This window comes from Dryobates pubescens, chromosome 8, assembly GCF_014839835.1.
Source record: "Dryobates pubescens isolate bDryPub1 chromosome 8, bDryPub1.pri, whole genome shotgun sequence".
Classification (NCBI taxonomy): domain Eukaryota; kingdom Metazoa; phylum Chordata; class Aves; order Piciformes; family Picidae; genus Dryobates; species Dryobates pubescens.
The window spans coordinates 5870110-5886328 of record NC_071619.1 but is presented as its reverse complement, the minus strand read 5'-3'; the positions used below and the strand labels follow the sequence as shown (position 1 = coordinate 5886328).

At 50.1% G+C, this 16219-nt stretch overlaps 1 protein-coding gene across 1 annotated transcript in view; it reads right to left on the bottom strand.

The window, feature by feature from the left end:
- The window catches only part of AFAP1L2 (actin filament associated protein 1 like 2), an 85318-nt gene that overhangs the window by 15151 nt on the left and 53948 nt on the right, over positions 1 to 16219 (bottom strand). The window contains exons 4-7 of the mRNA XM_054163418.1: positions 11691 to 11782; positions 7111 to 7201; positions 3227 to 3310; positions 424 to 629 (exon numbers count right to left, since the gene is read on the bottom strand). Of these exons, the coding sequence (XP_054019393.1) occupies positions 424 to 629; positions 3227 to 3310; positions 7111 to 7201; positions 11691 to 11782 (473 nt within the window). The remainder of the gene's footprint in view (positions 1 to 423; positions 630 to 3226; positions 3311 to 7110; positions 7202 to 11690; positions 11783 to 16219) is intronic.

Below are 16219 nucleotides of genomic sequence, written 5' to 3'. Positions count from 1 at the left end.
TCCCATAGGTCCTACAAGGCTTCAGTGTCTACACAGACTATGCACAGGACATCTGTAGGTGTAGAGATACACCTGTATATAGTCTGAAATACCTCTCACAGGTACCACTAGAGGGTCAAGTATGTGGTTAGCCAGTGGGATAAGCACCCTTCCTGCTTAACCACCTCAAAAAGTTCCCCCCCAAAAGATCCCTAGGCATTTTGGGAGTTTGAGACTTTGGCCCTTGTGCCCCCTTGAGCAGCCCCATGCCCTTACCCCTGCTGAAAATGGTATGAGATGCCCCATTCTGCTGTACATGGTTTCTGGAGCACTGCTAGTAGCACTTCTGTTTCTGCCAGCTAGTTAATGTGGTCTGAGGCGCCACTTCCCTCCCCAGTTCACCAGAACAGGTTGTTTCAGGCAGAGAGTGGAGGATCTACCCACCAGCAGCCTGGTGTCCTTGATAACACACAGCTGTTTTGCCCACTGTCCCAGCCACTTCTTTCTCCACAGGAAGGCACAGATTCGGGCATCCTTCATCAGCTCGATGGTGGCCTCGGTGGATGGCCACTGATGAGTCGCTGATTTGCCTTTGTTGCTTTCTTCCTCGTCGTAAGACTCGTAGGAGCTACTAACAGCTTCCCCATCTTCTACAACAAAAGCAAAGCTCCATCATTAAAGACATTTTTGAAGACAACTGCTGCTTGCCTCAGCCATGCTCACACATGCAAAAGCTTCCAGCGCAGGGATATGTCTTTTGAGGCTCTCCTACAGGATAATCAATAGGAAAACAACCCAACAACCCTCCTTTCTAGCCCAATATTAGCCACATTGCAATGCTTTGTGCCTAACAGGCTCAGTTAGCAAACCCTCAAAAGACACTTCTCAGCTGACTGCAAAATTGAGAGGATTCCCTCAGACGTTTTCTGATGTTTGCTGCATTTTTTTTCTTCCCCCCTTCAAAGATGCTTTTTCTACTTTCCTCTTCAAGCCAAACATTCACAGTTTTTAAGGCAACAGCAAGACACAGTCAGCCCTTGGCCTCTGAATGTCAAAAGTAAAGATGGTGTTTGTGAGGCCATGCAGCAAGCCATCACCTATTGCATTCGAGGTGTAGCTCCACTTCTCCTCTCTGGGTCCCTCTTTCTACTCAGCACCTGAGGGCCAGCACAGGGCTTTCAGGTAATGACACTGTTGCAGCAGCAGAAGTTATTCCTAAGAAGTGGCAGCTGTAAACAGCAGTGACCACGCTTTTCATGCTCATTCTTAAGCAGATTGCTACACGTGTAGGGTGAGTTGGGATTTTCAACACTCAGCTCCAATCACTGTAGGTTATTGGAGATTTCAGCTGATAGGAGCAGCTGCTGATCGGCACCAGACTTGTCAGAAGCAATTAATGTGTTCCTACTGACTACAGGGGAATTTGCAAGGCTCTGCTGGTGTTTATAGTACAGCTCAGGTAAGCTCACATAGCAAGATGGCAAGATTTGGGCAGCATCTGTGCAGGGTTCTGCTTCCTTGTCCTACCCAACAGCACAGAGGAATATCGTTCAGTACCTTTCACCAGAATTCAACCTAATTTTGATTCTCAGCAAATGTTAATATCCACATGAAAGTAGTATCAGATTGGTAGGAAAAAAAAAAGAAGAAAAGCAGCTAGGAAAGGGGAAAAAAGGCATTAGGAGCTTCACTGAAGCATGTTTTTTAAATGTGGTTTATTTGTTCTTACGATAAAAGGAAGTGAGATGCAGCAACAAAGCTACAGCCTTACCCCCAGTGAAATCTCCCTCTCTAACATCCCTCAAGTGATCAAAGCTGCACTAATTACATAAACTTAGTACAAAGGCAAATACTCCCCTTCAAAGCCTCTGAATGGTGCTGACAGCACATTACTGGCTCGCCATCTCCATACCCTCAATGTATCTTTTATGGGAAGAGTCTTTCTCTCCAGTGCATTATCACTATGCAGACCTTGGCCACAGGCAGCCTGGGCAGAAATTCAGATGGAGTTAAAAAAGTGTTGTTTCTCATCCCCACAAATACCAAGAAACTGAACCTGTGCACTGATGTGGACCCTTCCTTATGCAGCAGCAGCTAGGATGACTAAGGGAACCTCATCCTCTAAATCTCACCCTTGTCAACGTGGGGCTTGTCGCCAACTGCCCCTCTGGCCCCTTGTGGGTGCCTCTGCTGCCCCTCACCTGGACTTTAAGGTGTCAGTCTGCTACCTTTCTCCTAAGGGAATAACACTTTTCTTCCCTCCTCTCAGGGGAAGCCCTAGCTGCTCTTTTGTGCATCACCCACAACCACAAGTACCTCACGAGATGTACCCTTCTCTACTTGAAAGAGCTGCTGTTGCTGCTCTCCTAGTGACACTGCTATGGCTCCAGGAAGGGTGCTTGCCAGCCTGTGTAGTTGGCAGACTGGGAGCAAACCTTGCTTGAATGACTTGAGGGAAGTTTAGGCTCGAGGTGAGGAGAAAGTTCTTCACTGAAAAAGTAATTGGCCATTGGAATGTGCTGCCCAGGGAGGTGGTGGAGTCACCATGCCTGGAGTTGTTCAAGAAAGGACTGGATGTGGCACTTGAAGCCATGGTATAGTTATGAGGTGTTAGGTAATAGGTTGGACTTGATGATCTCTGAGGTCTTTTCCAACCTGGTTGATTCTGTGATTCTGTGAACACTGTCATGACTACAAAAGCTCCCTTAGTCCAAAATCATACAGCTGCTCTCCATTCCCACCTTCTGGCAGGTTCAGCTAAGAGCACAGTTTTATCCTCTCATTGAAGCAACATCAGTGGCAGCCACGTTCTTGGATGCCTTCATCTAATCCACTTCTGCTTTCCTGTTTGTCTTCCCACAACCTCCCAGGCAGCTAAAGCAATACCATGATGCAGCAAGCTCCAGCCAGAGTTGCACCTGCCCAAATAGAGCACCTTGAATGTTCACTGAACAGCTACTTATCAATACAGCCAGCATTGCCACACATCAGCTCCACATCAGTGGCCAGACCCAGGAGAATAAAGGGTAGGAAAGTTCTCTTCATCTTGAGCACAGGAAAAGACACAAAACCCATCAGCACAGGCAGAGAGAGAGGGGAGAGGTGGTTATCCTCCATGCATGTAATGGGCAGCGAGAGCGGGAGGCACCTAATCATCTCTGCTAGACTCGAGTTGGAGTTTGGTCTGGGGTTTGGTTTCTTTTACTTGAACAAAGAAGGCACTTGAGGTTTGGAAAGCATGCCATACCCATCGTTATCGTGGCATAAATAACACCCTCAGTAACCTGTAACCCTGGCCTGGGTCCAGCCGCAGCAAGCCTACCAAAAAGACCTGCACAATCAAAAGGAAAAGAGAAAAGAAGACAAAGAAAGAAAGCCACAGATAAGCAAACAGAGGAGAACAAAAGTGCCAGTCCATCTCAGCTCCACATTCCCCCCTCCACCACAGGTGAGGCTGTCCCAGCCCTGCTGCCCAGCCAAACTTAAAACAGGGCCAACCTTTTTCCAACCCATCCTCTCAAACAAGGCACTGCCCTTGAAAACAGAATCATGGTAATTACAATCAGCCAGGGCAGATGAGCTGTTCCAGTTAGAATGATTGCTCCAGTTGGCAGTCCCTTGGTTTCACTCCGTTTCTTATCACACCCTTCAGTTATGCAAACGCAGGGGAGGACCAGGATGATAAGGGTTTAACACATTTAGGCCCAGGAGGAAAGGGAAGCAGCAGCATTTGCTGGAGCTGTGAAATGAAAGGCAGAGGCATCCCCAACAGAGGGGTGGGAGGGAATCCTGCTGGTGGACGTGGGACCCCAAGACCCAGCGGTCTCACCTGCCCACTTCATTTTAATTCATTCACCCATGGCCTCTCACAGTGCCTCCAGGTCCTACCTGAAACCTCTGCTTCCCCAGCCCATCTGGAGGTTGGCCTTTCTTGGCAGTGCACCCACTAATTTTAGTGTGTTCCTACTTTTGGTTGATTTCACTCCCCTCACTTGTTTGGACATGCATGGGTGTCTTCCAAAGCCGGTGCTGTAAATGCTGTCACAAACACCACCAGCAGCTCCCTGGACCTTCCCTACCCAGCTTGTGGAGGACAGCAGTGAGCATAGAAGGCTTGAGGAGATTACTGGGGTCAGGCTTTAGCATGTTTGGCCAGGGCAAACCCATGCATGTCTAGACTGCCCTTTGGCAACAGCAGTCACACCAAGGCAATGAGCATCACTCCACGTAGGACAGGTGTAGGTACTATTGCCATCTGATAAGGTGAAGGTGGAGAAAAGGGATGTGGAGCCCACTTTTGTACTCATGGGGGCAATGGACAGGACTGAGACCTGCAGGTTTGTCCATGTGCCATGGGATTTGGAGTCTGATCTCTTGAGGCAAACCAGAGCAGCAATAGCTTCCTAGCATTGCTACCCAACCACGGCACAGCATGGCATGCTTCATCCTTTTCCAAGCCCCTGCAGCCTCCTCCTGCCACATCCCTACTGTCCCACATCTTTCACTGATCCTTTTTCTCTCTCACCCCAGGGCACCACCTCAAACGTGAGGTTGCCAAAAAGCACAGAGATTCGGGTGGACATGCTGCTGCCTCCCTTCTCACTCAAACCACCTGAAAAGCCATTTGCACTGTAGCACACCAGGCAGCTTGTGGAGGAGAAGGGACCTGCTGGGGCCTGCAAAGGGGACTGGTGGTTGAGCAGTCATGGGGGAGATGAAGGCACCACACACCCCAGCTGAGAGAGACTGCCTGGGCTTGCATGCCCCATCTCTGCTCACTTCACAGGCTCCTGTCTTCACTTCTGGCTGTGATACTGCCTGGTAAAACATCAAGCTCTCTTGTCAAACAGCCAGAGGCTGCCCATCAGCACCTCAGCTACCTCATTTTGACTTCTCCCATCACATGGGTTTCTTCTCTCTTTACGCTGGGCTCTGATCTTGTTCCCTTAGGCTGGCCTGGTTGGTGGCTGTGTCTGCACCTCTGAGCAGCAGGCTACCAAGGTAAAGCAAAGTTTTAAGCTGGGTGTGTACTTACTGCTTCTGCCAGCCAAGGCTCTGAATGCAGCAAGAGTTGATGGAGTTGCCTGGGTAACACAACCTGGATTTCCCAGCACACAGAGCTGTGGCCACACTCCAGCTAATCCAGGCTGTCTTTACATTCCATGGCTCTTAGCATGTTATTTGCTTTCCCAGTGTTGGAGGGGTGGGAATAAATCTTCTATCTTACAGTGTAAGCAACTGGAAACTCCTCATAAGGATGAGGCTGCAGTGACCTATGCTGCCTTCATGCCCTTGAGCTCCAGACATCACAGCTCTGACCTCAGCCAAGCAAAACAGAGCTGGCACCAAACTACACATGGCAGAACTGGGGGGGAGCTCTCCACCATGCCAACTGACATGTTTCACCCTGGCTGTGATGAGTTTGCACCTTCTCCCACCTGAGCTGGGCAAGATCTTCCTGTTCACTGCTGCAGTGCAGTTGAAAGGGGATGATTCAGAGGAAGGAAGATCTTTGTACAAGTCCATTTTTGGTGTAGCCTAGGCCCTCATGAGGACACTGACCCTCAGCAAGCCATGAGCTGTCCAGAAGCACAAAGTGCAGTGAGAGCTGCTGGGATACATTGAACCTTGGCCACTTCAGAGGCACTAGCTGGTCCTTCCCTGGCAGGGAGCTTCAAAGCCCAGTGGCTGAGAGGACTCAGCTTCTCTCATAGGCAGCTCAGATTCGACAGCCAGGGGTCAAAGTGCAAATCTTTCACTCTTAACTCTCAGCTATTTGCTTGCCTTGACTCTCCTCGCTCAGCTGTGCCCCCTGCCACAAATGACACTGCACCCCCCTCTGCTGCAGCTGAGGCTGATGAGGAGAGATCTGGGTCTGCAGCAGAGCCATGTCATCTGCTTCATTTGGGCTCAAATGGATTACAGAGCGATGACAAGAGCAGCTCTGCTGTCAGATCAGAGAAAGGAGATTTCTCATGATGGCTGTTCATGCAGGATGATCTTGAAAAGCAAGAACCTGGGAGCTCAGCCTTTGTGCAGCAACATCCTTCTGAAGGGGCAGGGAGCTCACAGGTGCCAGTACAGTGGCAGAGCTGAGGACACGGCTGTGAACTGCCAGCTCAGGCAGCAAGCGTGTGCAGAGCCAACACACACGTTGTCCCCTCAACAGTAAACATGGCTTTGGAATCAGAGCTACAGATGGTTAAAGTGCCACTAAACACAGAGCTAAATAAACAGCCAATTATAAAAGCTGTTATCATGTCTAACAGCCCAACAGAGACATGGATTTTGAGCCCCAAAGGGACGATTAGAGCATGAGGACGTGGACGCAAGCCATCAGTGTCACCACTCACTCCGCAGCAGAAAGCTGTATGTGCCTAGGGGACACGAGGATGAGCAGAAGGCTGGAGCTCCTCTCCTGAGGACAGACTGAGGGAGTTGGGGCTGTTCAGTCTGGAGAAGGCTCCAAGGAGACCTTATTGTGGCCTCCCAGTATCTTAAGGAGGCCTACAAGAAAGCTGGGGAGGGACTTTTTAGGGTGTCAGGTAGGGATAGGACTGGGGGGAAAGGAGCAAAACTAGAAGTGAGTAGATTCAGATTAATGTTAGGAAGAAGTTCTTCATAATGAGGGTGGTGAGACACTGGCACAGGTTGCCCAGGGAGGTGGTGGAAGCCTCATCCCTGGAGGTTTTTAAGGCCAGGCTGGATGTGGCTCTGAGCAACCTGCTGTAGTGTGAAGTGTCCCTGCCCATGGCAGTGGGGTTAGAACTATATGATCTTTGAGGTCCCTTCCAAGCCTGACAATTCTATGATTCTATGATTCTATGACTACAGCCTAGCTGCCAGAAAACCATACAGAAAGAGAGAACCCACAATGGTTTATACCATTTCAGAGTGACATTATATTAACTCTGGTGTACTACTTATTTCTCTAGGCAAGTGAAAACCTTGAGTGACTCAGTAGTCTGTTCTTTGCAGCTGGCATTAGGTCAGTAATACCAAGGGTGGCCAGCATCAGAAAAGCTGTAAGAAATATCTGTGCTTTTGTTTACTCATTCTTGTATACTTAAAGTCCTCCATCTCCCACAGGAAAATCCCCTTCCCCCCCTCCAAGAGTTAGCTGTGATGTACCATTTACAGAGACATCATAGGGCTCAGCCTCTTCGTAATATCCCTCCGGGGATTCGATCTTGGGGACCGGAGGTTGCTTTGTCTCAGGAACCTGCAGAACAAATAAAGGGGTAAAAGGAGCAGGGTTGAAGGTCAAAGCAGATCCTGGAAAACAATGGGGCACCTAAACTTGCTGAGATGACAGGGAAGAAAGAGGCTGTTGAGGACTTCCAGCGCACAGCTGGCTCAGATATAAAGGAGTTACTTGAAAGTCCTGTATAATCGCTTCATAAATGTTATTTTCTTTAATATTGCTGAAAGCCTTGGGAAGATCAACTCACACATTTCCTCAAAAGCAGTAACTGCCACCCACTGGCCTTGCTGTGAACTGGGACTTCTGCCTACTGCACTGATCCCCCCTAAGCTGCTCATCCTAACTGGGTCTGATCCTCTGCGCTATTGATTATCTTCACAGGGAGCCAGAAGGGCAGGCATTTGGTGCAGTCCTGGCTTTACACTGAAAAACAAGGCCTGAGTGGTCACTGCTCATGTCTCTAAGTCTCTGACTGATAGCAAACCAGCAGCTTAAAAATAGAATACATAGAATAAACCAGGTTGGAAGAGACCTTCAAGATCATCGTGTCCAACCCATCAACCAATCCAACACCACCTAAACAACTAACCCATGGCACCAAGCACCCCATCAAGTCTCCTCCTGAACACCTTCAATGATGGTGACTCCACCACCTCCCCAGGCAGCCCATTCCAATGGGCAATCACTCTCTCTGTGTAGAACTTCTTCCTAACATCCAACCTAAACCTCCCCTGGTGCAGCCTGAGACTGTGTCCTCTTGTTCTGGTACTGGCTGCCTGGGAGAAGAGACCAACATCCACCTGTCTACAACCTCCCTTCAGGTAGTTGTAGAGAGTAATAAGGTCACCCCTGAGTCTCCTCTTCTCCAGGCTAAGCAACCCCAGCTCCCTCAGCCTCTCCTCATAGGGCTGTGTTCCAAACCCCTCACCAGCTTTGTTGCCCTTCTCTGGACTCGTTCCAGCAAGTCAACCTCCTTCCTAAACTGAGGGGCCCAGAACAACTGAGGGGCCCAGAACCAAAACCTATGCTTTAGGAACTATATCAAGAATCTTTAATTGTGCTCTGAGCATAAAATGAAGGAAACAACACTGATGGAAAAGAAGTCTTTGAAAAGAGTCCAAGTGCTGGAAAATCCCTGTGGTGCTTGCCAAACCCCTCCCTAAACACAAGCAAGGGCTGGCAGGAAAAGCAGTGCCTTGCGCCTTTAGAAACACCAGCACAGGAGGGGAAGAAAGAAAAAAGAAAAGAGAAAAAAGAAAGGGAAGTTAAGAAACCAAGTTTTTACTTTTCAATAATTTACAGAGCTGTGGAATGTGAGACAGCAGAGCTGAAGACCACAGTGGGATGAGTGCACAGCTTATACTCTTCCCTCAAATATGTGGCATCCATCTCTCACCATGACCTGGCAGCAGCATCCCTGTGTTGCCCCAGAGCAGTGTCCCCTCTCCTCACCCAGGTCAAACCACCCCCAGTCATCTGACAATGGTATGCTCTGGCTCACAACACTGAGCTGGCTTCTGACCCAGACCTGGGCAAGGCCTGCAGAGGATGTTCAGTGTGTGAAGGGCTAAAGCCCTGCTCCTCCCAGGAGGACAGGCAGAGGAGCATGTTTCTCTCTGCAGAGATAGCAATGTTGGAGGGCATGGACCACACATGTTCCTTCATGCTAGCCCACAGGATTGCTCCTGGTGGTCTAGAGGGGCCAGCTGGGCACCAGCATTGCAGAGCAGTCTAAGACCAAACCAGTCCCTGTGCATGTTTAAAGCTGCCCTGGATAGTTCCATTAACAGGTACTGCTGCCCACTAGAAAGGCAGCTTTGAAAGAACAGAATTTCTGGCCAGCAGCTGCCCACAAAGGGTCCCCCTGCTGCTGAGGCTGTGGGAGCTGGTACCCTGAGTGCACTGGCCCAAATCACATGTCTCTGGTCCCACGTGGGCGAGTTGCCTGTGCCTCTGCCAGCCTTGCAGACTTCTCAGCTGTCTTGGATGAGGACTCCTACTTTCATGGGTGTGCTGGATTCTACTCTGCTCTGGTGAGACCACACCTGAAGTACTGTGTCCAGTTCTGGAGCCCCTAGTACAGGAAGGATCTGGAGGTGCTGGAAGGTGTCCAGAGAAGGGCCACAAGGATGATCAGAGGGCTGGAGCTCCTATCCTATGGAGACAGACTGAGGGAGTTGGGGCTGTTCAGTATGGAGAAGAGAAGGCTCTGAGGAGACCTTATTGTGGTCTTCCAATATCTGAAGGGGGCTACAAGAAAGCTGGGGAGGGACTTTTGAGGGTGTCAGGGAGTGATAGGACTAGGGGGAATGGAACAAAACTAGAAATGGGTAGATTCAGATTGGATGTGAGGAAGAAGTTCTTGACCGTGAGGGTGGTGAGACACTGGAACAGGTTGCCCAGGGAGGTGGTGGAAGCCTCATCCCTGGAGGTTTTTAAGGCCAGGCTGTGAGCAACCTGATCTAGTGTGAGGTGTCCCTGCCCATGGCAGGGGGGTTAGAACTAGAGGATCCTTGAAGCCCCTTCCAAGCCTATGATTCTAAGCTTGGTATTCAGAGACACATAGAACATGCTGCTGGAAAACACTTCCCTCCAAAAATCTTACAGGTTTAGGAGCTTGTCCTGATACACTAAAGGAGCAAACCCAAACCCAGCCACTCCAAGTCTTTCCTTTATGCATTCCTCAGCCGGGGAATGTGTCTGCAACTGCCATCTGTGGTGGAGTCCTCTGTGCAGCCAGCTCATATTGTGCTATGACCACAAACAAATTGCCTACAGAAAGAAACATTGTGGATCTGTGTGACAGCATCCCACAAGTGTCAGGGAAGGGGCTGCTCTGTTTTGTTTCCTACAGACAATGGAAGCCAACAGGGACTAGGTGGGACTGCACCTCAGCTGCCTCAGAGCTATTTTTACCTCTTTTCTTTCCCTGAAGCCATGGAGCTGCTTTGTTTCCAAGTCAAAGAGTAGATAGTGTGTTATCTAAGCTGGGCTGGCCCTTGCAGAACATTTGCCTGTCCTGTTACAGCACAATGGGGCATGCAAATAAAAGCATCTTGGGCATCTGCATCATGGGACTGTCCCTGTGGACAGGGCTGCCACAGAGGAAAGGTCACTGACGTCCAAGCACAGCCTACAGGGCTCATTGTTTAAAGGTTGCTCTGGGACAAATCCAAGGGCATTAGTGCAATCCAGCTGGGCCACCCTTGTTGGGTTGCCCACTGACCACTGGTATCAGTGAACTTTATCATCAAATTTGTCCTGTGCCACAAAAGGCAATAAGCAGAGGAGCATCAGAGTACCTCAGCATCACCAAACCACAGCAAACCCACAGAGCTAGGACAGATATATTCTGAGGTCCTCTCCTAACCTTCCTAACCTCCTGTGTCAGGAGTTGTGCACCCTCCTGCACTGCCCAGGTGGCTCCTGCCTGCTCCAGGAACAGCAAACAGAGGAGATTTACTTCCCCACAGCAGCGATTTCCACACACAAACTGGGACCATATTAAAGCCCTCCACAGCTCCACTCCTTGAAGGAAGCTCAGATATCTTTGCTGCTGACAGCTCACTGATGCTCAGATGCTCACAGCAAGGAAGTACTTGACTGTTTTGTCTGAAGGTTAGTTCCAGTGTTAAGCAGGTGGAAGAAGCCAGTTTCCAGAACAGGCCTGGGAGAAGACAGATGTTTTAGGTATCATTCTCAGCTAAATCCAGGAGTGCTGTTCCTAGTTCCTTCCTGATTGCCCTATCAGAAAGCTGAGCTACACCAAGCACCTCAGGGACAGCTGGCTGCTGCTTCACTGCACTTCACTGAGCTCCTCCTGCCCACCTCCCTGCCACAGCTACCCCCTGCTGCAGCTTTGAGATCCCCAAAGCCAAAGAGCAGTTCCTGCTCTGGTCAGTGCTCCCAGGTGACTCCAGCTCCAGCACTGTATCCCCAGCTGGTTGTGAGGGGAAAGCCTCTCTGGGACTAGAGCAGTTCCCAACTGGCAACCACGCTGTGCTCAAGGGTGTGTCATCTGCATCCCATCTGCTCTCCCTGTTTCCCCAGCTCTTTCAGCTAACTCCAGCAGCCGAGCCACACAGTCTACTGGGCAGAAGTCCTAGGGCCTCACCCCATGTGCTCCTTCCTGGAAAAGAAGCAGAACCTCCTCTATGGTTGACAGATGCACCACTCTGTACTCCTCCATGCCTCCCCCTCCTCCTGATCCTCCTTTCCTTTCATATCCTGAAATCACTACAGTGATTTTCCCACACTGGCTCAGCTACTGAACAGCAACATTGGAGCTCTCAAGGACCAGTCTCCCTCTCTGGGACAGCCACTCTGGCTTGCTTACACAAAATCTCACTGAAAGCTGACAGTGTTGAATTGGACCTTGGCTCAACTTATAGCTTCCCTATGGAAAAATCTACAGTGCCAGTGATTCCTCCCCACAGACCTGGGGGCTGTGCAACCAGTGTGAGGCTCTGCCAGGGAAGGAGGTCCCAAAAGTAAAATCCATACATACCTTTGGAGGGGGGAGGTCTGGCAGGCTCTTCTGAGGAGGGGACAAATGCAGTCCTGAGTCTCCATTGGTCAAGGAGTTTTTCCTATCCAGTGCTGCAAGGCATAAACACAATGATATTGGTGACATGTGGCATTTCCCAGCACAGCAGTTGCTCCCCAGAGCTGTGCAGGAACAGAGAGGTGCTATTCCAGTAGCAGGCAGAGTGACAGTTACAGGCAGTGCTGCAGGGCCACCATGTCATGGCAGGTCATACTCAGGAATGGGGCACTAGGAGCCCCAACAGAAGAGCTGGCCTCTGGTTTTAGGGCATGGCCTCTGGTTTTAGGAGGCTCAGGAGAGACCTTCTTGCTGTCTACAACTAACTGAATGGAGGCCGTAGCCAGGAGGGGGTCGGTCTCTTCTCCCAGGCAGCCAGCACCAGAACAAGAGGACACAGTCTCAAACTGTGCCAGGGGAAGTTTAGACTCGAGGTGAGGAGAAAGTTCTTCACAGAGAGAGTGATTGGCCATTGGAATGTGCTGCCCAGGGAGGTGGTGGAGTCACTGTCCCTGGAGGTGTTCAAGAGGGGATTGGATGTGGCACTTGGTGCCATGGTTTAGTCATGAGGTCTGTGGAGACAGGTTGGACTTGATGATCCCTGAGGTCTTTTCCAACCTTATTGATTCTATGATTCTATGTTTTTCCTTCTAGAGGGAGGTGGTGGGTTGAAAAATTCCCTCCTACATGAAATTTGCCAGACCAGCTCAGTTGGAAGCCAATGAAGGCTGTACTTACAAGCAAAACTACAATCTACAATGGAATACACTGAAATGCAATGAATATGCACAAAATATACAGGATTTGCAATATTTACAGGTATTTACAATTGATAAACAGAACAAGAAACCCCCTGGTCAAAGACCAGGGGAGCTGCACAGCTTCTCCCCACCCTGCTCCTCTCCCTCCCCCCCTGCACACAAAAGGGACAAGAGACAAAGCAGAGAAGTTGTTGTTAATCCCAATCACAACAAAAGCAATGTAGTCAAGGTCAGTAAAGCCAGGAGAAGCATCAGCCAGAGCCAAAAAGGCAAAAAAAAAGAGAGAAAGATTGTTTTGCAAAGTAAATCTCATGGTAGATACCTCTCCAAAGGCATTGTTTAGAACTGTTACTGTTTTCCTTTGCACCCCCAGCAGTGATTTATTTACATTCTACCACTTTCTGTTCAAGACCTGTGAAAAATTTTAAAGGCATGGCCTAAAACTACCACAAGGGGAAATTGTGAGGCCCAGACCCACTGCTGAAACTTTAAAGGGTCCTGAGAAGCAGCATGGGCAGACACTACACAGCACCTGGAAATCCACAGCGCTTTAGTCCTTGCTAGCTCTGAGCCCTGCTGCTCCTGCTGCAAGCAGGCAGAGCAGTGGCTGTCCCCCAGCTTCCCTGCCTTCCCACAAAAAAATGGAGATAATACCACCATCCCTGCTCCCAGAGAGAGCTGCAAAGGTCACTGTCTAGCTGGGCTGCAGGACAGTTTGTCAAAGCCAGCCCAGAACAGAGATTTAATTGCTGGTGAAGGCAGAGCTGCTCTTGAAGCAGCCCAGGCCGAACATGTGAAAGGGCATATGGCAGCAGATCTGCTCCAGGCCATCTGCACTTGCCTCTGGAAAGTCAGATTTTCCAAGCAGCTGAATGCAGAGTGATTCAGTAGCTGGAGGGTACTTGGAAGGCTCAGAAGGCTTGTCTTCGGTCCCTCTTCCCCCACCACAGAACTCCTGGGTGGCCTCAAATGAGTGCCCAAGTCCCACGACCTCCAAGATGCATTGAAACCAGAGAAGAGAGTATGCAGGAATGCTCAGCAGCAAGTGGGAGCAAGGCACAAACAAGGGAGAAACAAAGGCTTGTGAAGGCATTACCCTGTGCAGAGGGGAAGTCCCCTGGTACAGAGTGTCTCCTGCCAGATACTTTGGGAGAAACAGGGCTAAGGTACCCAGATATTGCAAGACCAGTAAATTAAGTGAGGGAATTAGCTCCAAGATCTGCAGTGAGCCGATGATGCTACAGCTCCTTCAGCCACCTGCTGGTGCTCCAGCCACATCCCTTGGGCACACACAGAAACCACCAAGGCATTGCACAGTGCACAGCAGCAGCAGTTAGCACAGTGCCTGCCTCCAAGATTTGGGCAGGAACTTTGCTGCATGTTTCTGGGCTTTAAAAATAGAAGCTGGAAACCACACCGCTTTGGTCACGTCTGGGGCTTGGAAGCAATGCTGACAGCTCTGCCCTGCCAGGCTGCAGCCAGCCTCTGGCCTTGATGATACAAGAGCCCCAAATGCATCTCTTATGACAAATTGCTCCCCCATGATGCAGGTCTCCTGGTCATCAGCACTGGCTAATTTCAGTAAGTCAGGAGGAACACATGGATCATAGGATCATAAGATGTTAGGGGCTGGAAGAGACCTCAGGAGATCATTGAGTCCAACCCCCCTGCCAGAGCAGGACCACAGAATCTAGCACAGGCCACACAGGAACACATCCAGATGGGTCTTGAAAGTCTTCAGAGAAGGAGACTCCACAACCTCTCTGGGGAGCCTGTTCCAGTGCTCTGTGACCCTCACAGTGAAGAAGTTCCTCCTCATGCTGAGGGGGAACCTCCTGTGCTGTAATCTATATCCATTACCCCTTGTCCTGTCACAGGTTGCCACTGAGCAGAGCCTGTCCCCTGCCTCTTGACCCCCAGCCCTCAGCTATTTATAAACATTGATTAAATCCCCTCTCAGTCTTCTCTTCTCCAGACTGAACAGCCCCAGGGCTCTCAGCCTCTCCTCACAGGGCAGTGCTCCAGTCCCTCAGTCATCCTGGTAGCCCTCCATTGGACTCTCTCCAGCACATCCCTGTCCCTCTTGAACTGGGGAGCCCAAAACTGGATGCAGTATTCCAGGTGAGGTCTCCCCAGGGCAGAGTAGAGGGGGAGGAAAACCTCCCTGGATCTGTGGGACGCATTCTTCTTAATGCACCCCAGGAGCCCATTGGCCTTCTTGGCCACAAGGGCACATTGCTGTCCCAATAGATACCCTCTCCAAGCAGCTTTTGTTTGCACCCCATGAGCAGGACTGCTGGGTGTCTTGTAAGGTCCAGAGTAAAGCAGGTAAGCCTATGTCACAGACTGATCATGGGGAGATCCACCTGATTACAGTGCCTATGCCATATCTACAGGCTTCTGGTGAAGGTTGGCCTTTTCTGTAAAGGACCAAGTAGATGTCACTCTCAGGGTGAACACTTTCCATCAAGAGGAGCTGCTGAGGCTATTGCTACTTTTGGAATGACCAGAAACAGGGCTGAGGTTTCCTAAAGCCCCAGAGTGGGGCAGCACAAACCACTGCCAGACCCTTCACAAGTGGTGGCCATCTGTTCTTGACTCTCCAGCAAACCTAGCAATCATCCTGCTGAACTTCACCACGCCAGGAAAATCATGTTTGATTTCTCTACCAGCAGCTCCACCTCCTCCCACCAACTTTGGAGGACAGGATGGAGACCACAGCTTCTGTCCTCACCCTGCTGGAAACCTGCCCACCTCCACGTACTCCAGCAGAGAAGAAGAGCAGGATGAGATGCAGCTTTGATTTTTCAGGCTCTGTGCAGGAAAACCATCCCTTTAACCTTCATCCTGATAAAATCCCTGGGAGATGATGAGGGGACAAGCACTTGATGCATGCCTTCTGTAGGGAGGGTCCACAGAGCATGTGTGGACCTTCTGCTACACTCATCAGCACCACAGCTCACAGATTGTTTCTTTATTGCACAGGGAGGGAAGGAGTACTTTTTTACTGGACAAGCTCTAACAGTTTGCAGGTGTCCTCTGATCAACATGTCTCTGCAAAACCTGGCATTTGAAGGCAATTTAGAAGAGGGAAGGAAGAAGAAAAACCACCCAAGGTCCTGCTAAATTTCTTACCTGTACTAATTGTTACTTATCTGTGGCCTCTATTCTTTGTAAAAGTGAAAGTCTCCTGATACTTAAGAGGACCACAGCGTGCACCATCAGGAGCCCTACACATCCCAAACTTCCATACCTTCATCCCTCTTCCCAAAGCAGATGGCATTTGGCTCACATGAACTTGCAGGGTAGAGACTTGCTGTGTTTCTCAAGCAAATACTTGAATGTGTCCAGAGAAGGGCAACAAAGCTGGGGAGAGGTCTTGAGCACAAGCCCTGTGAGGAGAAGCTGAGGGAGCTGGGGTTGCTTAGCCTGGAGAAGAGGAGGCTAAGGGGAGACCTTATTGCTCTCTACAGCTACCTGAAAGGAGATGGTAAACAGGTGAGGGTTGGTCTCTTCTCCCAGACAACCAGCACCAGAACAAGAGGACACAGTCTCAAGCTGTGCCAGGGGAAGTTTAGGCTCAAGGTGAGGAGAAAGTTTTTCCCAGAAAGAGATTGGCCGTTGGAATGTGCTGCCCAGGGAGGTGGTGGAGTCACCGTCCCTGGAGGTGTTCAAAACAGGATTGGACGTGGCACTTGGTGCCATGGTTTAGTTAGTCATGAGGTGGTGGGT